Source organism: Ips typographus, linkage group LG11 (genome assembly GCF_016097725.1).
Source record: "Ips typographus isolate SLU linkage group LG11, UJ_Ityp_2.0, whole genome shotgun sequence".
In the NCBI taxonomy this organism is placed as follows: Eukaryota; Metazoa; Arthropoda; class Insecta; order Coleoptera; family Curculionidae; genus Ips; species Ips typographus.
The window spans coordinates 9,022,403-9,042,052 of NC_138432.1; the positions used below are offsets into that span (position 1 = coordinate 9,022,403).

The 19,650-nt window shown below is 35.9% G+C and overlaps 4 protein-coding genes across 9 annotated transcripts; 2 read left to right on the forward strand and 2 right to left on the reverse strand.

The window, feature by feature from the left end:
* Positions 1 to 312: 312 nt before the first annotated feature.
* Las (lipoyl synthase, mitochondrial) lies at positions 313 to 2,010 on the reverse strand. Its single transcript, XM_081989087.1, has 8 exons — positions 1,820 to 2,010; positions 1,595 to 1,762; positions 1,371 to 1,539; positions 1,164 to 1,320; positions 1,056 to 1,113; positions 842 to 1,000; positions 600 to 786; positions 313 to 548 (listed from the first exon to the last, which is right to left on the reverse strand). The coding sequence occupies exons 1-8, from the start codon at positions 1,855 to 1,857 to the stop codon at positions 384 to 386; spliced, it is 1,101 nt and encodes a 366-aa protein (XP_081845213.1). The 5' UTR covers positions 1,858 to 2,010; the 3' UTR covers positions 313 to 383.
* A 150-nt stretch (positions 2,011 to 2,160) lies between these two features.
* On the forward strand, positions 2,161 to 5,632 carry Aasdh (Aminoadipate-semialdehyde dehydrogenase). Of its 2 annotated transcripts, XM_081989059.1 has the most exons (9): positions 2,161 to 2,627; positions 2,729 to 3,040; positions 3,099 to 3,314; positions 3,374 to 3,502; positions 3,563 to 3,907; positions 3,963 to 4,511; positions 4,572 to 4,872; positions 4,934 to 5,153; positions 5,203 to 5,632. In XM_081989059.1, exons 1-9 carry the CDS (start codon positions 2,410 to 2,412, stop codon positions 5,625 to 5,627), a joined length of 2,715 nt encoding a protein of 904 aa, XP_081845185.1. In that variant the 5' UTR covers positions 2,161 to 2,409; the 3' UTR covers positions 5,628 to 5,632. The 2 variants fall into 2 exon arrangements, with proteins under 2 accessions (XP_081845185.1, XP_081845183.1); XM_081989057.1 differs by having other exon boundaries at positions 3,374 to 3,907.
* Positions 5,633 to 7,815: 2,183 nt separating this feature from the next.
* LOC145735246 (uncharacterized) lies at positions 7,816 to 11,964 on the forward strand. Of its 2 annotated transcripts, none has more exons than XM_081989077.1 (3): positions 7,816 to 8,043; positions 9,898 to 9,997; positions 10,052 to 11,964. In XM_081989077.1, exons 1-3 carry the CDS (start codon positions 8,017 to 8,019, stop codon positions 11,851 to 11,853), a joined length of 1,929 nt encoding a protein of 642 aa, XP_081845203.1. In that variant the 5' UTR covers positions 7,816 to 8,016; the 3' UTR covers positions 11,854 to 11,964. The 2 variants fall into 2 exon arrangements, with proteins under 2 accessions (XP_081845203.1, XP_081845204.1); XM_081989078.1 differs by lacking the exon at positions 7,816 to 8,043 and adding an exon at positions 9,252 to 9,298.
* Positions 8,246 to 19,622, reverse strand: Cp190 (centrosome-associated zinc finger protein CP190). Of its 4 annotated transcripts, none has more exons than XM_081989056.1 (16): positions 19,453 to 19,608; positions 17,358 to 18,137; positions 17,122 to 17,302; positions 16,856 to 17,072; positions 16,626 to 16,806; positions 16,285 to 16,500; positions 16,092 to 16,232; positions 15,785 to 16,038; positions 15,557 to 15,728; positions 15,389 to 15,502; positions 15,071 to 15,249; positions 14,756 to 14,960; positions 14,494 to 14,702; positions 14,338 to 14,425; positions 13,696 to 14,277; positions 8,246 to 8,672 (listed from the first exon to the last, which is right to left on the reverse strand). In XM_081989056.1, the coding sequence occupies exons 2-16, from the start codon at positions 18,106 to 18,108 to the stop codon at positions 8,659 to 8,661; spliced, it is 3,504 nt and encodes a 1,167-aa protein (XP_081845182.1). In that variant the 5' UTR covers positions 18,109 to 18,137; positions 19,453 to 19,608; the 3' UTR covers positions 8,246 to 8,658. The 4 variants fall into 4 exon arrangements, with proteins under 4 accessions (XP_081845182.1, XP_081845180.1, XP_081845181.1 ...); XM_081989054.1 differs by lacking the exon at positions 8,246 to 8,672 and adding an exon at positions 12,853 to 13,407 and having other exon boundaries at positions 19,490 to 19,622; XM_081989055.1 differs by lacking the exon at positions 8,246 to 8,672 and adding an exon at positions 12,853 to 13,407 and having other exon boundaries at positions 14,756 to 14,936.
* Between the last annotated feature and the right edge of the window lie 28 nt (positions 19,623 to 19,650).

Sequence of the window (19,650 nt, forward strand, 5' to 3'; positions counted from 1 at the left end):
TGTTACTAAGAAATTAAATTGACAATAATATAAGCAAATTATAAAAACCAATTAACTAATGATGGTTTATTTAGACAAACAACCGCAAATTAGTTTTCTTTCTAAACAAGATCTTTTTTTGTGAATTAGTCAATGACTTTCAAAGCAGCCTTAAGGTTACGGCATTGCTAGTTGAAACCAGAAAGTGTTAGTTGTTTTTTAATTTGCATAACAAAAGGAGATTCCACAATGATTTAATTTCTATTTGCTTTAATACTTGTTTGTAAACAGTTTTACGGTTAAAACTCAAACTAAACACTGAAAACAACAATCTGAACTAAAAACTCCATAAAACATTTTTATTCTTGCATAATTGTACATATATTTGAACCAAAATAACAAATTTAACCACTATTTGACTGCCTATTTTTTAATATACTAGCAATAAAGAATTCCCCAGCTTTGTAAGAGCTCCTGACCAAAGGTCCACTAGCCACATACAGAAATCCCATCTCTTTACCAACAGTTTCCCAATGTTTGTATTTAGCTGGTGTTACATATTCCACCACCTATGGAGAGTTAATTAACCATTTTTTCTTATTCCTGTTTTATTAAACTACCTTTAAGTGTCGCTTTGTAGGTTGCATATACTGGCCTAGAGTGACACAATCAACGCCTGAACTTTTCAAATCTTTTAAAGTGTTTTCCACTTCCTCATCACTTTCACCCAGTCCCAGCATAATTGAGGACTTAGTGATCAAATCTGGGTTGAATTTTTTAACATTTTGTAAGGTTTCCAGTGACTGCCTATCCCATAATTACATAAGTTGAATTATTTTCCATGTAAAAGTGTACAATATACCTGTATTTAGCCCTTCTGTCTCTAACAAAAGGAGTTAGTCTTTCAACAGTTTCAATGTTATGAGCATACACATCTAACCCACAGTTTGCTATAATCTCAACTTGTGTTAAATCCCCGCGGAAGTCAGGAACAAGACATTCAACCAGAATGTTCTTGTTACTACAAAACTGTCTTGTATCAAAATGAAATAGTCTGATAAGTGTCAATAACTCACCGATTTTTAATCTCTCTAACAGTTTCAGCAAAGTGATTAGAACCTCCATCAGGTAAATCTACAAACCAAATCGTACAAGAAAAAAGTAGAATTTTTGAAGTGACCTACCATCTCTATCAACTGAAGTTAAAACTATATAATCCAAACCCCATGAAGCTATAGCTTTGGCAGTGTTAACTGGTTCATTAGGGTCTGGAGGTGGTGGTGCCCTTGACGTTTTTACAGAACAAAATCTACAACCCCTAGTGCAAGTATCACCAAGCAACTACACAGAAATATTTTAGTTTGAGTTAATTTTTTAAGTGAGGTGATTACCATTATAGTAGCTGTTTGAGTACCATGTTCTCCCCCACCCCAACACTCTCCAATATTTGGACACCTAGCTTCTTCACACACTGTGTGCAAGTTTAAACCTCTTAGTTGCTCTTTGATTTTTGAGTAGTTTTTACCCATTGGAATAGTTCTTTTCAACCATGGTGGTAATCTTTGAAAACTCTTTTCTCACACAACTTTTAATGTAAATATGTTAAATAAACTACCTTAAACGTTGATCCTCCCCTTTTTCCCTTTTAAGTTTTCCATCATAACCATCCCAAACTTCTGCTTCTTCTTTCAAAACTGGGTGGGGGTCATTAATAAAATCTTGCAAACTAGGGCCATTGACGATTTTTTCTCTTAAGGCTTCTAAATGGGACTTTTTCCTTAATCTATAATTATGATAGGATTTCTTTATAAGGTCATTACTGATGTAATAGGGTACTTACTGACATTCAATATTTATGATTATTCTGGACTTTAACATGTTGACAGGTTGCAAAAAGTCCTCTGGCTGCTTAAATGTACTACTATGTTGAGTGTATTACCATTTTTAGTTTGGATTTGGAATGAGTTGACTTTTTCCTAATTTTTCAGAAAATTGGCAATAATTGGGGAATGTATTTTACAATAACCTTACAAAGTGAAGGTCAGTGACGACACAATATGGTTGTCATTATCAGCTGTTTGTTGCAGTGTTGCCAGTAATAATTTAATTTTCAAATAAAACCTACACATAAAATCCTCTGCCGAGTTGAAATTGAAATGAAGAGTAGAAAGGTAAAAGCTCTTTCAAGTTTTTTTTTTAATAAGTCAATTTAAAAGTGGTAATTCCACTTGTCTAACAAATTATCATTCACTTCACCCCCACAGATTTGATTTTCAACTTGGCAACATGGCAAAAACACCAAAAATTGCCGAAGAACTGTCTAGTTGGTAAACCTAACCTCACTTCTTATTGTTTGTAAACAAATAAAGGTTTTCAAACTGTAAACTGCTTATAATTCTAAATGATTTCATGCTATATAGTGATTGAAATATGACCTCATTAAAATCTATGGTGGAAAAAAAACCGGAAGATCAGGAAGCTCTAATATCAGCCTCATATGATGGAATTATTATGAAAAAATCCTTTGGTTTTCTAGTAAAAGTTGCTGAACAACTAGAATTACTTTTAGACAAGCATATGAAAGAACATTATGGTTGTGTTGGTCTATTAATGGATCAGAATTTATATGTTCCTTCAATAATTATATGGTAAGCAGCCTATAGAAGACATTTTGAAAGTACTGACTTATGCCATTTTTTTAACATTTTCATGCCTAAACAAGTATGTTTCAAATATCACAATTTTTTAGCTTGCAGAATATGAACGTCTGCTTCACTTTTCTCACCTCTGAAACTATAGAAGAAAGTTGTAAATTATTAAACATCATATGGATCCTTTCTTTAGAAGAAACTGCCTGTTTAGCCCAATTTGAACTGAAAGACACATTAACTGCCCCATCCACTCATCAAACCCTTTATCTATGGTTTGCTAATGTTCATGTTACAGACAGTGTAATATTCAAAGACATTTTTTGTGTGGTGCAAACTTCAGGCTCAACTGGAGACCAAAAAATTGTCAGAGTACCATACAAATGTATTCAATCAAATGTAGAAAGTTTAAAGTTAGTTAAATTCTTATATCCAATGATAACAAAGTAAGGTACAGTAAGAAATTTTTAGCAAACATTTCCAGGTTACACCTAAAGACATAATCTACTGGGGGACACCTCTTACATTTGATCCCTCTTTAGTTGAGGTGTTGTTAGGTTTAATATTTGGAGCTAAATTACTGATTGTGCCTAAAAAGGTGCGATTAAATCCAAGTATGTTGTACAAAACTCTTTTTGAGGTTGGTCAGGTAACTTTCTTGCAAATAGTACCATCTGTGTTTTTAAGGTAACTTTTCACAATAATTTGAAAATTATATTTGAACTCCATTGTAAAGCTCATTTTAGATGGTCTAAAGGACAAATTTCACAAATACTGCTCAACTCATCTTTGAGAATTTTGGCACTTGGGGGAGAGAAATTTCCCAATCAAATACTCCAGCATCAAAAAAAACTAAATCTTCAAATATTTAATTTGTATGGCGTTACTGAATTATCTTGTTGGGCAACTGTAGCTGATCTCACCTCTCACCCTAGCCACCAAGATGTCTCTTTAGGACTGCCCTTGGATGACACTTTTTTGAATTTGATTGATTCAGAAATTTGTATTGGCAGTCACACTCGATATTGTTCTGACGAAACGGTTGGTAAAACAGTTAAAACGGGGGATTTAGGAGAGTTGAGAGAGGGAGTACTGTACTACCTGGGACGTAAATCACGAATTTTTAAACGTTTCGGACATAAAATAGTTTTGCACAAATTGGAAGAGACTGTACTTAGTAAATTAGGTTTACAGTGTAGAATGGTGTATCATAGTATGTCAAACAAACTGTTGGCGTTTGTGCTGATTGAAGTGATGCCAGATGAAAAAACTAAAGTCAGGTGGTTGATGTCACATCTAGTTATTGTCTTTGATTTTAACAGTTTTTTTTTTAAGAATGTTGGATAAAATAAGAGTCAAAATATTAAGCATCTTACCGGAACACGCTTTACCCGATTACTTCCAAACTTTACCCCACTTTCCGGTTAATCATCACGGAAAACTCTGCGACAAGTCTCTAATTAAATTATATCAAGATGGACAACGTGCAGATAAGCGCCCTGGCTGTCCTGAACAAGCAATTATAGAAATTTTAAGCACATATTTAAGGACTGACTTGAAAAATGATGATGAACTGAAGGAACACACTTTTATGGAACTGGGTGGTAATTCAATAATGAGTTTGCAAGTATTACAAGCTTTTGAGGAACAAATAGGAGCGAAAGCCCCTGACAAGTTCATCACCGCGTTAATGAACGAAACTATTCAAGAGTGTATTAATTTTGTAACTATAAATGTTACTGTGAACTCAAAACGGCTTATACAAGAAGACAATACACCTCTAGAAGTGAAGAAACCTAAACTAAATTTGGCTAACGAATATGCATTGTGGACGTATAATTTATTGGGGTGCGTTGACTCCCCTCCTCTAGCATTTCACAGAGAGTAAGCTAAATAATTTCACAAAAAAAAAAAACAATGTATGATTTTTATGCCACTTTGTAGAGGCACCACCTACATAGCAGCTAGTAGTTTTGCAAACAGATTTGCCATTTTACGCGATAATGGTCAGGAGTATTTCACTCACGTTTTTCCGAAAGAAGTGGCAGCCCAACCGAAATTATCTCAGTGTGGTGGCTTCATGTTTATTGGTTGTACCGATGGGGTTATGTACTGTTTGGATTTGGCTCAGAAAATGTTTGTTTGGGAGTACCGCACTATGCAGGATATCAAAAGTTCCCCCTGCGTTTGCGACGGAGTGGTTGTGTTTGGGTCTTATGATAATTTTGTTTATGGATTAAAAATTGTGAGGCTTGAAAGAAGAGAAAATCCTGCTAGATGATGAAGATGAAAATGCTTTGTTACAGGATGGCTCACTTTTGTGGAAAACTCCAGTTACAGGACATATTAAGGCTGACCCTTTATACAATGGTGAACTGAATTCCATATACATAGGGACAACAAAAGGGTTTGCCTATTGCCTAAATGGCAATGACGGAACTGTGGTATGGTTTAGTGATCTACAACAACCAATATTTAGCACTCCTTGCCTTGTTGACCATCGTATAGTTTGGGCAACTGTCGGAGGTTGGTTGCTCAATAAAAATATTGTTTTTCACTAAAAAAGCAATTTCAGGTAAAATTTTTGTGGGAAACTGTGATTCAGAACGAGGACGAATCGAGGGCCATATATTTTCATCATTGAAACCCAACAACCAAAACTCTGCCGCTTATTTTGGAAGTCACAACTCTGGCTTGTATCGGCTTCATTTCGATAATGACCAGGTGCAAATCGTCAATATCATTCAACTTGAATCTGAAATGTCTTCCACCCCGTTTGTATATGAATTCTCTGATCGAACTTTTGTGATTTGTGTTTGTAACACTGGAGTGATTTATGTTGTAAGTGCTGCAACCAATTCGATAATTTTGAGAAAACAATTGCCTGATGTAAGTTTTTCTTCACCTTATGTATTCGATAAAAAGATTTATATAGGGTGTAGAGACAATAATTTGTATTGTATTGATATAGAAAGTATTTTATTAAATAATGTTTCTTGAAACAACATGTGACTTGTCCCGAATAAGATTCAGTTTTTTGGATAATCCGCGTAAAGTTCAGTTTCTCCTAATCAAACCGGAAAATGAATATTTCCGGTTTTTCGCCTACACTATGTTGTAAAATCCGGTATGAGTTTGCTGGTTTAGCACACAACATTAGCCCATAGATCACGTACGGTCGCATTCTGACGAGCGAGAGTAATTAGCACGTCCATCCGGCGATCATCGTTTGTCTAGGCATAGCAGACTTTCGTAAATTTCACCGACAACTTTGTTTCCTTCCCCGTGTGTAATTACTCCCCCGAAATGGGCAAAATATTTATTCTTGGACGCTCTTTTCTTTCAACTAATTACCTGATAACCCAATTCAAACGCTTCTTGGGATCGTTATTGTATAAATCGTAGGCGAAAATATTACTCGGCGGCTGGATACTCCAGTCACATAACTTCAGCAATTATTTTGTCATTGTTATCAGAGGAGATAGAGGGATTTAAAATTGGCTAAAGTTTTCTCCTAGAATGGGTAATCTTTACCTATCAGTATTTTGGAGCAGGCTAAAACCCTCATCAAACCCCTAGAAATAGAGCTATCATACAAAAAAAAAGTCTGAATAAGAACTTGGGGATATGGGGCAAATGTAACAACCCTAAAACTCAAAACTCTTTCTTGCATATCAATTTTATTTTCTTTTTTATAAGTATTGCTAGTTCAAACGTGTTAACTAGATACGTTCATAAGACTTTCTATGTTGAGAGACAATGACCTGGGTAGTTAAATTAGAACAAATTACCCAAATTTGTTGTCGCAAAGCAGTTCGAAGCTCCTTAGTTTGATTACAGTCGCATACAGGGAATGCATAACCAAGTAAAAGGAAAGTTTCCAGAACGTTTAAAATTCTATTCACTCCAAACAACAAAACTTAAAAGGGTATGCGTAAGTGCGAATACAAATTTGGTTACACAACTTTAATGGAGTCTACGACTAACACGATTGTTTTGTAACTAATTTAATTTGAAGCAAAAATGTTTTATTACAATTAATTGTGGTGAAAAAACGTTTGATTCAATGGTGTAAAGGTAGAAAAAAGTCATGAAAATTTAAACAGGTTAAAGCGATTTCCTTGGTGGTCGTGCGATTAAGGCAATCGCCATGGGAAACTAGAAATGCAATTTACCACAGGACAAATACCGGGAGATTTTTAACGCCTTTTCCTGATGCATGTGTTAGAGGTTTTTTTACGAAAATCTTGTGTTAATTGCTTCCAAAATCAGAAAGTCACTAATTAATCCTTATCAACAAATTTGATCGCCCTGATAGGAAAAAATGTTTTATTAAGAGTGCCAAATCCTTACTGAATACCTTCCAGAGAGTAAACTTAGTTGATTCTAACTCTGTACTAAACTATTTAACTTTAGTGCATTGTCAAATTATATTGATAATGAAATAACTAAACGAAATTCAATTTACTAGTCTGAAATATTAAGTAAACTCTTGTTAGTGTCTAAGGAGTCTTAAAGATCTAAGACTGAAGTAAATATTTATCATTCCGCACTTTTTATGATAATTCCATAATTAATAAAATACAAATAAATTCACTTGTGTTTTTTAGGAGTAACTCCCTTTTCTCAATTACTGAAGCAGACATAAACAACCGGTTTCTCTAGCGTGTCTACGTCGGAGAATCATGCAAAAATTGCTTCGCTATTGCATACGTTTCTATAATTGCATTTTTAGGTTCATTTTTATTTTATTTGCGCCAATTGATTTTGCATATTGATAGAAAAGGGTGAAGCTTTGACAATTACTATCATTTTTGAAATCAATGTGCAAAAATGTGTCTTTTCATCTCTCCAACTATTTTTACTATTAAATTCCTCACTTTTGGTCAAACCAATCTAATGATTGATGAGCTGTTTACTTAATTCTTCTAGATCCTCAATCTAAATTTCACATCTAAAATAAAACTGAAACTGACCCTATCATCTAACCGTATGCGCGTAATAACTACTTGTTTTCAAATTAAGTATATCACTTTCTTCCTCACAACAGCAACAATACGCGCGGACACTATGAAAATTTCTTCATTCAAGAAACACACGACAGACGTTGGAAGAACAAAAGAGCCAAAGCGAGACGCCAAAAGAAAGTTTAACGGGTGGGAAAGGGATGGCGATAGTAGAAGAGTTACACTTTGTTTTAAGCTATTTCACGTGGTCAGCAGCGAAGAAGATGATTCGAAGTTATTAGGTTTAAAGGTGTTGACAAAAGCGGATGGTGCGCCCGATTTAATTGCGCGCATTTTGGTTGATTACAAAAAATTGTGATTTATTTTAGTTTTTTTGACGTGATGCCAATCTAAACAGTGATAATTTTTGAAACGTTTTGTGTATGTTTAGAGTTTTTCGAAACTTAGAGGTAAGCAGCAATTTTAATCGTCATGCTATACAGTATGAAAGAATTCACTCTCTGGTGGATAAAAATGTGAAAAATCTAAGAGAGAAAATATATTTTCTAGAAATATTTGATAGTTTTCTGCATAAGCTTCAAAATGTGTTGTATAATTTAAAACTAAAGCTTCTGCTCATGTGGACTTACCACAGAACTGAACCATTCAACCACCTTGCATAACTGACTGAATTATTATCAATTTAAATTTGGACTATAGTTTCAAATAACTTTATAGTTACACAGACAGTAATCTAGACTTACCAAAATAACTGTAAAAGCAGTTTTCTGGACCCTTTTTTGGAGGTAATATAATTTCGATATCCGATTTCCGAATTGACAAATCAAAGCGGCATGACAGATGGGTCATGCGATACATCGTTCGGCAGATTTATACGCGCCCGATGCCGCCCACAGGTGACGACCCGCCGCCTACGCTTTATTTCGGTTCTCACGTTCGGCGCTATTTGGGTGGCACCGGTTCCGCCAAAATTCAGTAAAATTTCTTGTAGCATCTACAGGACAACTTCTTCGATATCCTCGCGTGTGAAAAAAATTCTCTTTGATGTCGTTATTGAGTCAGGGTCAAGTTCGGCATTCTAGATGAGAAGAAAAAAACCATGAGCAAAAGTTAACTGAATTACAAATCGAACAAAAAGAAAGCACATCTTCGTGCCTACATCTAATAAACGAAGAAACAAAAGTGCGCCACAGGTGGTACCGTGTAATAGATTAGCGGTGTTTAGGTTTTTTTTTTTGGTTGGTAGACAAGTAAGACACCAGTTGGTGAACAACTTTGACTAAAAGTTTATAAATTAATGTAATTCCAACATCAAGCAAGCATCAAATTGGGTTTTTGTGGCAAAGAAAGGTTTTTTTTTTTTCGTAATGGTACCAAATCGTAGACCATTTCAAACGTCGAACCACGATTTGGTTTGTTAAAACCTGTCTGGGTCCGGTATATAGTACCAACTAATGGCGGAAACATACCCGCATGCCTAAACCTAATTTCACAATAGCGCGACGTCCTCTTTTGTTGATGATTTCAATTTCCCATGGTTTGTTTAAACTAATAACCGGCTTCTTCTCTAAAAATAGGAAATACTTATTTATGTACAGTAAATTTAGCCACACCTTTGCCAGCCATGCTGGTTATTTGTTTTCAATAGTCGATAATTTCCACGGGACATTAGTAGTCAAGTTTAAGTGACAATACTAGGAAAAGGTAATGTTAGCTTTAGTTGAACATACCACATTAATAACAGCTCATTTTATGTGTGCAGGCTTTTTGTGAATTTTCTCTGGTTTTACATCCTCCAAACTCAAAAGTGTAGGTAGATAGTATAATTACCAAGGTTTTTGACCAAGTGTTTTAATGAAAATACTAATCTACAAATCTGGATAAAAGAAAGCAGGGATTACACATTTCCACGCTCTATGAAAATAATCTGAACTAAAAAAAAATAGACAAGGAAGAGAAGACAATAATTGTTAACAACAAGTTAGTACACTTCTTAAGATAATTCCAAAACTGTAAAAGAAAAGGAAGAATCCTTAAAAAACCCCTAAAGGTTGCTTTAAAATTTGACGGGTGCCGCCTACGTCGTCGCACGGGGGTCACGACTTCATAATATGATACGGCCGGACCCAAAAACCACAATCGTGCGCACGTGATCGCATAAATTGGGGCCCTTGAGCCACGGGGTGTTCCGTAATTTCGCGGAAATATGAGAAAGTGTCAGCGCTCCGTGATTTACACGTTAAAAACTATAACATTTTTAAATGTCGACAAAGAGAATTAACCGTTTTCATGTTAATCTACAGAGAATGAAGCAACGGAGCAGATGGAAGGTGTTGTGGATATCGCTGCTGATATTTGAACTGAGCTTTGCGGTTGAAGATGACAACGCCAATAGAAGAAATGGTAATTATTAAAATTTCATTCTACTAAAAATATTTATCTTGAATTTGATTGCAGCTCAAAAATCAATATTCTCCCCCCGAATGGATTACAACCAATGGAAACCATTAGGACGTGGAGATCCTTTAAAAAACGACCCAACCTTTGACTACGTCCCACCAGTTTTAGACCAGGTTCACTACTGGATGGAACCGGAGTCCAAATCAGCAAACAACGTTTCAGGAGGAAAGAAAAGTGAAATCCTCATATTGGGCGTAGCCTCTAAGAAACCAGCCAAATCTCCCAATTACCAGCCATCAGCACTCGATAGGAAAGACACAGCATATGAGCCATTCCAGAAATTTCATCAAGACAAAAACAGCGCTTCTTACTACACTCCCAATCAGAGAATTGCTAGACCCAACTTTTTTCCTTCAATGACCTCGCAAGTAATCCCTTTAATGTCTTTGGCGAAACAAGTTTTAGACCGCACGTTGTTCTCTAAAGTGTCCGAGTCTAGAATGCCCTATACTGTACTTATGCCCCCTCCTATGTACACCAATAGTGGGGACAGCAGCAATTCAGTGACCACCCCAATGACCTCAAAACCTCCAGTAACTTTCTCTGAACCATTCACACGCAATCCGGGCAACAAAGGGGTTGGAGTTACTGTACAAGAATCCAATCTAATTTATCAGTCCAGTAGTTTAGGAAACCAAAAAGAATTTGAGGCAGTTCCTTCAATAAGCTGGGAGCTTCCAACGTCAACCGAAACAAACAAAAACACTTTTGGAGATAGTTTAACACCACCTAAATCATATATGCAAATCCAGTTCGGGCCCCAAAACTACTCCAGTAATATACTGGAAGGTTCAGACAGCCATCACAATGTTAATTACGTCACCCCACCACCTCTAGATGAAAGCAAAATGACGTTCAAAGGTCATGTTAGCGACGACAATGACATTTCAAACAGCTACGTAAGAATCGAGAAGCCCCAAGCTCAAATGGATCATCACGGCTTTGAAATCAACAACATTCACCCCCTGCCTATAATATATCCACATGCCGAACCATTCAGAGCACCTGGAAATTACTATCGTCCTGTCAGCATGCAAACAATAAGAGATATGGAAACCATGAAGCCTCCTCTAGCAACTCAAAGCCCAATATACGCTCGTCCAACAAACCCAATTACCAACGTACTTAAAAAAGAGCAACACCTACACCCAACCAGCAACTACGTAGCAAGCAGTTCATTTATACGAAGCACTTTTGTTACAACCCCAAAACCCGAAATGAACTCTTTCGTACCCACACTACCAACCACCACAACTGAGACCAACACCAAAAATCTACCAGATATGACTACAATGCCATCTCCAATGAGTAACAACATGGTCACCACCTCTGAGGAAATGACGACAACACAAACCCTCACGACAGACCCATTGTTTAAACACTACAAACAACCGATGGAACCCTTAAAAGGACCACTGTACTTAATAATACAAGGACACTCAAAGGTAAAAACCTATAAACCTGCCAAACAAATTAACGGCCTTATGGTGCAGGACAGCAACGAAATACCGCACAAAAGTGTCGATTACACCATCAAACATTTACACGGTTACGAAGACAAGGAAGATCTGCTGCAAAAAGCTGATAACATCGCCAAAAAACGACAGGCCAGGACTGGCAACTTGCAAACTTTAAAACATGTGGTGCAAACTGGACTTGGGGCTATCAATTTGGACGAACCGAAGAGGAGGAGTGATGTGGGAGAGACCGAACTAGAGGCTGGTTACGAAGTGGCCGATCACGAGGGTGTTACTAGTGAAAAGTATACTAAAGGGATTGTAGAAGAGGCTTTGGAGTAATAAGGTTCATAACTGTCACAGTTAGTTCTGGTGCCATAAACTTTCAAGAGTTCAATAATTGTGCAACATTTTTTACTTTTTTTAACTAAATTATATTTTTTTAATTAATAATAGTGTTTTCTATTTTATCATCTTTTTATACAATTGTTAATTGAATGAGGGTATCTATCTATCTAAACAGCACTGTACAATAATTTTATTCCATCGGTCGTCTTTTTGTACGTCTCACGAATTTCAATTTCAGTTTTGCCACTTATGTCGAGACATCTCTCACTTTTGTTTTGTTACGGATCCACTCGCTTCTCTTTCTGTTTTAGCTATTCTTTCCATGTTTTCCTTTGTGAACGTCCAGATTTGAGCGACATGTATGAGAACAGGGATTAAAAACTTTTGTTTTTTATTCTTTAATATGTAAGAGAGTTTTCTGAATGATGCCCAGGTTAACCTTATGCTTGTTTTTATTTCTTCAGTTTGGTTTGTTTGTCTTAAGTATATGTATTCTTTTGCATGTTCTAAACTTTCTTGCGCACGGTAATTATTAGTTCTTCCTGTTGGTTGGTCATGGTTTTTGTTTCACTATAATTCATTTTCAGTCCTACCTTTGTCGATTCTCGACCTAGTTCTCCCATCATTCTGTGTAACTCTTCTGGATCGTCCGCAAGTCAATCAGATACTGGCCATTTATCTTAATGTCCCTATTATCCCTGTTTTGTCCCTATATTCCGTCTTCTAACGCTTGATTAAATAACTTGGGTGATATCGTACCTTCCTATCTCACTCCCCGGTTTAAATGTAGACGGTATCTACTACAGTAATTAACTACTATTTACTTACTGACTGTTGAGGTTGTACTTACTGTTGTTGAAGTTTAAACCGACTGAATAATACAAACAATGAAAAATGAAACAAACATAATAAGCAGTTCTCAAAAGAAGTTGTAATGCAGGATGGACAAAGCAAATAACTCAACAGAAAAATATCACTTTAGGAGAATACGAATTAAAAGTCTCAGAATGTGTATATTACATGACATTTACAAAAAAATGCAAACCTATTCTGAACTGCTCTTGTCAATGATAATACGTTCGTACAAGTCCACGAATGAGTACTGGTTCTTGATATAAAGGATCTTAAAGAAACTAAACTGTATAACCATCACAATTTTAAGTGAACATAAAAATAAGTAAAGTTTAGTTAAAACTATGGCAACCATCAAAGTAAAATTAAAAGACGTAACAATGTCTTGTGTATGAACCTTTGAATTGTTCTCTCTTCGTAATATATAAGAAAAAATGAAAAGAAACATGCAAATGGTTAACCTGTCTATTACATTGTTACATCACACCATTTTACTTTCATTTTTACCATAACAATCAAACGTGTGTGTACACCATAATATAGAAATCAAATAATATTTATATGTACAACTTATATGTATAGAACATAAAATAGCTCAGATTACCACCAAATCTCAAAAAAATAATTTTTACTCTTTACTTTGGTCCTCGTCCTCCTCGTCCCAATCGTCCATTAATTTATTGACGTTCTCAGTAGCTGAAAAACCACTGGGACTATTGTAATGCTTTAACGAAATTTAGTGATGCTGATATGTGGGAGGAAGAGACCTTGAAAGTGGTGAGGGTAAAGTTTGGAAGGAAACTCAATTTTAGTAAATAAAGGAACTGGAATACACATCAAATGCTAAATTAGTCTAAAAATGCCAATCAGTAATTTTTTCAGAAAAAATGGCGTAGGAAAGGTGTAAGAGATTACCATTATTAAGAAAAATGTGACATAAATTTGAAAAATATTTGATATACGGACAATATAAAAGAAACTTACCTTGATTAGAGTTAAGATTGACAACATTAGATGCATCATCTTCTTGACTTTCCTGTTCATGACCTTGGCTCTGTTGACTATCAGTATCATTCCAATCATCTAATATTTCCTTGTCCAACTCAGTTCGTTGCTGCTTTTGCGACGAACTCTGCTGCGAATCGTCCGTAGTAAAATCCTCGTACTGAGCTTGAAGACAACTATCTCCTCGATCGTCTTCTTTATTCTTGACCGGTTCTTCGTGAATTTCGGTGTCGTTATTTATCGTAGGTGCTTCTTTCGCTTCAGTTTCATCGGAAATAACGTTTTTCTCTGGTTCAGGTTCATTTGGTTCACTTGGCACTGCAACGTCGGTGACTACGTCACTGGACGGAAAGTGTTCGTCGACTTCATCAACACTTGCGCCTTCCTCATAACTTTGATTCGCTAAGCTTCCGACTTCCATTGGTTCGTCAGTATTACTTAACTCACTAGGTTCTTCAAAGCTATTGGGGTCGTTTATGATTAAGGTGGCGTTTAATTCACCCGAATCGAGTTCGTGTGGCACTTCAAGAGATAGGTTTGTTTCTGGGGGAACATCTTGTCCTGTAAATGAATGATATTGTATTAAAAAGACCAATAAAATTGCATTAAAATTGATTTTACCTTCGTTTTCTTCTGGCGCATGTTCTTCAAGATGGAGTTGTTCCATATTTTCAGGTTCTCCAGTATTTTCAGGAAGTTGATCTACAGCCTGAAAGAATATTAAGTATACATAACTTTTTTTCTAAGTAACAATTTATTAGAATTATCTAAATATACCTGTTCCAGATCAGTAGCTAAACTTTCCTTCTCTTGCAGGACATCTTCATCCACTTCCATACACTCTTCTGTCACTGAAGACTGTGGAGCTGCATCCACAACTTCACTTCCACTTGGTTGATCATCCAAACTGCTGTCAACTGCGTTTTTCTCAACCTCAGTTGATTCTTGCACTATTTCGTCACTTTTATTGGGCTCGGCACTTTCATCTGAAACATCCTGCAGTCTAAAAAAATACTAAATTGCTATTTTGAAGTTGTACCTGTAATTTTAAGACTATCTCTGTGTTCGTTGCCAACAGTACTTTCTATCTCTCTACGAATCAAATCTATCGATTCAACTGGCGAACCAATGGCTTGAGTAGTGGTAGTGTTGTCCGTATTAACCAAAATCTGACCAGCAGTCGTGGTTATGGCGGTTCCGTTTCGTATTTCCAACATTCCCTCAGAATTCACCAATAAATTACCCTTTAATTGATTTTAGTGTTTATATAACAATTTCAACCAAATGAACTAATATGATATTAATAATTTAAAAAAAGGCTTTTTAAGGCAGTTTATACTTGTTTATTACTTACTTGTGATGTAATAAACTGTCCTTGTTGGCCCTCAACTGGATGACTATAAAGCACCACTATATTAGAGTTATCTGTCTGGTCTTGGTTCTGTTCATCTTGATAATCATGGTCAGTCAGAACCATGACTAATTCATCGGTGGAATTTAGTTCTCCAGTTGCTCCTGCCGCTTGAAGAATTCCTGTAGGAAAAAATAATTTCAGTTTACAAATTAAAATTTGGAAAATACATTTATTAACACTGTAGTTGCCCTGACTAATGCAAAATTGCTAAAAGTATCATTAGTAATTAAAGCTTTAGAATTTGTTAAATAATCTTACCTTCACCGCCAGTAAGTTCGGGTGGTAAAATAAACTCTGCGTTCCCCGTTTGGCCTTGCGGCTGTTGTAAAATGTATTGCTGATTATCGTCCAGAACCACAATGTCGACCAATCCTACAAAAAGCACTAAATAAGCCATCTGAACGAAAAATTAGGGATCAAACTGACCTAAATTGGTGGCTAAACTGCCCCCAATATTAGTCAAAGTAGTAGCGGCACTTACAGCCACCGACCTAGGTTCAGCTTCTGGCAAAGGCGTCGTTTCTGGTTCCTTTTCAATACTGGTTTCCAGTAGACTGTCTTCTTGACTAGACACTTGCACGTTTGAAAGAATTTTCACCTGCAAACCAACACTATTCAAAACTCTTCTACTATTAAACAAAGTTTTCGTTTTACATTTCCGTAAACGCTTTCCTTATTCTTCTTTTTTGGTTGTTCAGCAGCAGCATCCACTTCAGTGTTATCTGATTCCGGGTTTTTCTTGATTTCAGGCTCAGTGAAGTCGTCTTCGTTTTCAACGTCCAAAACCTCGTTCAAACTGGTCACGCCGTCTCTTTTCGCCTCTTTCATGTGTTGCGATCGGACGTGAGTGAACAACGTCACCGGGCTTTGAAGTTTTTTCTGGCAGTAGGCACACTCCAAAATTGAGGCTGCAAATTAACACGTCAGCTTTGCTCTACAGTAAAAAGTATACAACTCATACATTTACGATTGCTGTGAGCGGAGAAACGCTGATGCGTTTGTAAATCCCGCTTAGTGTAAAATCCCAAGTGACAGTGCGAACATTGCGTTTCGTCTTTACCGTGTGTTCGCATGTGTTGTTGCAGTCTGGTGACTGTCACAGCTATAAATTTTGTATTATACAACAATGCTAGGTTTGAAACCTTTAGGCTTACCAATAAAAGGACATTTATTGCATTTCGGATAAATAACGTCTTTAGGGGGTTTCAGGCCGTGTTTGATATACAAATGATAAACCATGGCACTTTCTTTTGAACACTTTTTGCCGCAATATTTGCAAAGAGAAGAATCAAATTCTACTTGATGTTGACTGGCCATATGTTTGCGGAACAGGTAGTACAAAACAAATTCTGCACCTTCTCGATCTTGATCTATGATTACAAATGCATTTTAGAGATCAAAAAAAAAGTTAAAATTGCACACAACAAAAATTACAACTGTTACTAAGTTTCTCTAATTAAGTTTTATCATACATTGTTGTTGTTTAAACACTTACTGGCACATTCCAAACAAGTCCAGGGACCTTCCTCACCCAGTGATTTAAACAAAGGATTAACCGGCTTTTTCTTATTAGCAACTGAATTGATAAAGTTGTTTTTTCTTGTTGAAGTTTCCTTGGAGGTTGACGGTGTTTCTTTAGATGACGAAGAAGCTTGTGGTTCCACAGTCAAAGATTGCTGTTTTCATAATAAGCGTTAAGAAATTAATGAGTGTTTAAACACTTACGGTAGGAAGCTTAACCACAGCGTTTTCCTTTGAATTTTTAACTGGCTGACTATCAGGCTTGGCCTGAATGATCTTCAACTTGAGATTGCGCTTCTTCTTCACCAAATCCGGATATTTTTTCAATACCTCGGAAACGATTTTAGTATGATCCAATTCACTGGGATTACTCGTGGTTATACTGATTACAGTCTCGTCGTCTTGAGTGGAAATTTTTATTCTAATTCAAAAAACATTATTTTATTGAAAATGACAACAATTACAACAACCTTTTAGGTGAGATTGGACTCTTAGTTTCCACTTTCCTCTTATTAGAAACATCATTCTGAATTGCATTGTCAAGTGGTGCAGCATTGATTTTTTGATCTTGAGTGGCCGGTGGTTCATCAATGTCTTGCGCTGGACTATTACCAGCAAATCTTGAAAGCGCAACTGGTTCCTCTACGGGAACTAAAAACCAACCTGACTTTCTATACCATCACTTTTGGTATTGTTTTTATCTTACCCGCTTTCTGGTCATCATCTTTAGTCCATAAAGGCTTACTGGTCAAAGAAACATCATCAAAACTTGGATACATGCTCATAGGAGCTATTTCATCCTCTGGCCATTCAAACCTAGTTGGTTTAGGGGTGTTATCAGGAAAAAATAAAGGATCTTTTTCTGAAGGTCCAGAAGCCCATTTAGAGCTGAAAGTGGCTGAGGCAGGATGTGATTGGACGGCGTTCGTAGTTGGTTTTCTTCTCCAAGGAGTGGGTTTCTTAGAATAAGTTGGTACGTTTATTTCTTCTACTGCGGGCGCGCTTACTTTAGCCGGCTTTTTCCAGAAAGGCGCCGGACTGTCTCTTTTTAACCTAGTCGTGGTTTTACTACTCATAGGCGCCAGTTGCGCTTCTAGCAATTTAGTCAAAACAGCAATATTCATGGTTTCAGCCGCTGCATAAAGTTTATCGAAGATACTAGGATGAAACTCTAACATTCCTGTGTACATAAAATTGACTATTGGAACGATAACGTCCGCTTGGAGATTCGACGGCATTAGAATGGTGTTTTCTTCCATTGCCGAACAGGTTTGTTCCAGAAAAGTGAAATACTCAGTGCAGGCGTTCATGACGAGGCGATGTACTTTAAGTTGGACATTACCTTCAAATTGCAAGGTTAAATCGCAGTAATCTGTTTTAGAGAAGAATAACTGAAGACGCTGGAGAAAGTAAATACCCCAGTTGTCCACTCGGACCTGTTTGCTTGTCTCAACCATTTTGATTTGACTTTACTTTCTACATTGATCTGAAAACAATAGAGCAAACTTGTGTATTATTTCGTTCTAAATAAAAATTTTAGAGTTGAAGAAGTAAGAAATAATGTGAAAGATAAAAATATTAATGAAAAATAATAAACTAGAATTTCTAGAAAATTATCCATAGAAATCCTATGATAAGAGAGAAGTATTGAAAATCAATACTCTAGACAAAGATAAAGCATTACTACTTTGTAAGTGGCATGTATCAATGTGCCAGATCGGATATGACGTCATTCAACAGCTTGTGGTAACTGTCAAATGACGTAACATCTGTTTGTTCCCTGACAAAGTTTACCTCTGTTTTCTATTCCTATCATGAGATTTGTATGTAAAATTTACTTACTACAGGGTGTTTGGTTACATTGTTAATATACAGGAATGGCAAAATAATAATTGGAATTTTAGAAGACCCTGTCTGAGCAAACTTCTTTCCATTAAACACAGCACAGTTTTTTTGTTAGTTTTAAAATAATTATTCACTTAGTGGTTTAATAAGTCTTATAATCAACTAAAAAACAATGTTGATAGTGGGAGTTTTAAATGATGGGAAATCAGATTTTTTGTCAACCCTATTGACAACAAATCTGTAGGGGTACTATGTAACTTGATAGAGATAAAAACAGAGATTTAAACAAGGCAGACTTATAGTAGGACATGCAAGTCTTTTCTATTCCCTTACATAGTTCAACTGCTGATTTCCCCCTAGTTAGGCAAAAAACTGTCAAGACATATTTTTTAACTTTGTGTCATGATATGTTAAATCATAGGAGCATCACAGCGGCAGTAGAAACAATGAACAGCAAATAACAGGACAGACTATTCTGTCCTAGAGTTCAGTGTGCCTTATTAAGGCCTTTAAGTCTATAAATCTGAATTAAAAAACAATTTTGAGAATTTCTTCATAACCATCATGACTTTTGAACTTATTATATCTATACTGTGTAAAAATAGCTAAAGCAGATAATGTAAAAAATCTTTTTGGTCTGTTATAAAAATAAACTCAAGAATGTTTGGGTTCCATACATTTGTAGGTTATAATTTAAACTTATTTATAATAAAAAAAATCAAAGAACTGTTCCACTTAAAAGCGAACAACTTAGAAATCTTATTAAATCCATTAACTTAAGTATTGTTAATAAAATTAGCTCAAAAATATAACTTCAAAAACTTAATAAGAAAACAATTGAAACCCGCCATGTAGGCAGCCAGACTGAGCCTGTTCACTTTCTAATCATTCTAATCAACCATTTAGTCATATCGGCAACATTTGAACAAAAACAAAAAGTTTACTAACAAACTTACCTATTTTTCCCGGAGTTTTTAATTTAAATTTACTGACCTTCTCTTTATTATTAAAATGTTAGCTCCATCTTTATGGCTGCTTCAACATATCGAACATTTCGTGTAATGAACGACTATTGATCCGACCTGTAGAGAGCGCTGTTGTCGGATCCGCGAATTTCAAACGTGATACCCGCAAAATGTAGCTAAACTTTCTTT

Bases quoted from the DNA above. Each gene is read 5' to 3' on its own strand.
- Las (XM_081989087.1), bottom strand. From the start codon at position 1,857: ATGTTAAAGTCCAGAATAATCATAAATATTGAATGTCA. The intron at 787-841 runs GTATATTGTACA...ATTATGGGATAG, and splicing joins GACAGAAGGGCTAAATACAG to GCAGTCACTGGAAACCTTAC. The intron at 549-599 runs GTAGTTTAATAA...AACTCTCCATAG, and splicing joins CTACAAAGCGACACTTAAAG to GTGGTGGAATATGTAACACC.
- Aasdh (XM_081989057.1), top strand. From the start codon at position 2,410: ATGACCTCATTAAAATCTATGGTGGAAAAAAAACCGGAAGATCAGGAA. The intron at 2,628-2,728 runs GTAAGCAGCCTA...ACAATTTTTTAG, and splicing joins GTTCCTTCAATAATTATATG to CTTGCAGAATATGAACGTCT. The intron at 4,512-4,571 runs GTAAGCTAAATA...GCCACTTTGTAG, and splicing joins CCTCTAGCATTTCACAGAGA to AGGCACCACCTACATAGCAG.
- LOC145735246 (XM_081989077.1), top strand. From the start codon at position 8,017: ATGTTTAGAGTTTTTCGAAACTTAGAG. The intron at 8,044-9,897 runs GTAAGCAGCAAT...GTTAATCTACAG, and splicing joins GAGTTTTTCGAAACTTAGAG to AGAATGAAGCAACGGAGCAG. The intron at 9,998-10,051 runs GTAATTATTAAA...ATTTGATTGCAG, and splicing joins CAACGCCAATAGAAGAAATG to CTCAAAAATCAATATTCTCC.
- Cp190 (XM_081989054.1), bottom strand. From the start codon at position 18,108: ATGGTTGAGACAAGCAAACAGGTCCGAGTGGACAACTGGGGTATTTAC. The intron at 16,807-16,855 runs GTAAGTGTTTAA...TTATGAAAACAG, and splicing joins CTGTGGTTAAGCTTCCTACC to CAATCTTTGACTGTGGAACC. The intron at 14,961-15,070 runs GTAAGTAATAAA...AATCAATTAAAG, and splicing joins GACAGTTTATTACATCACAA to GGTAATTTATTGGTGAATTC.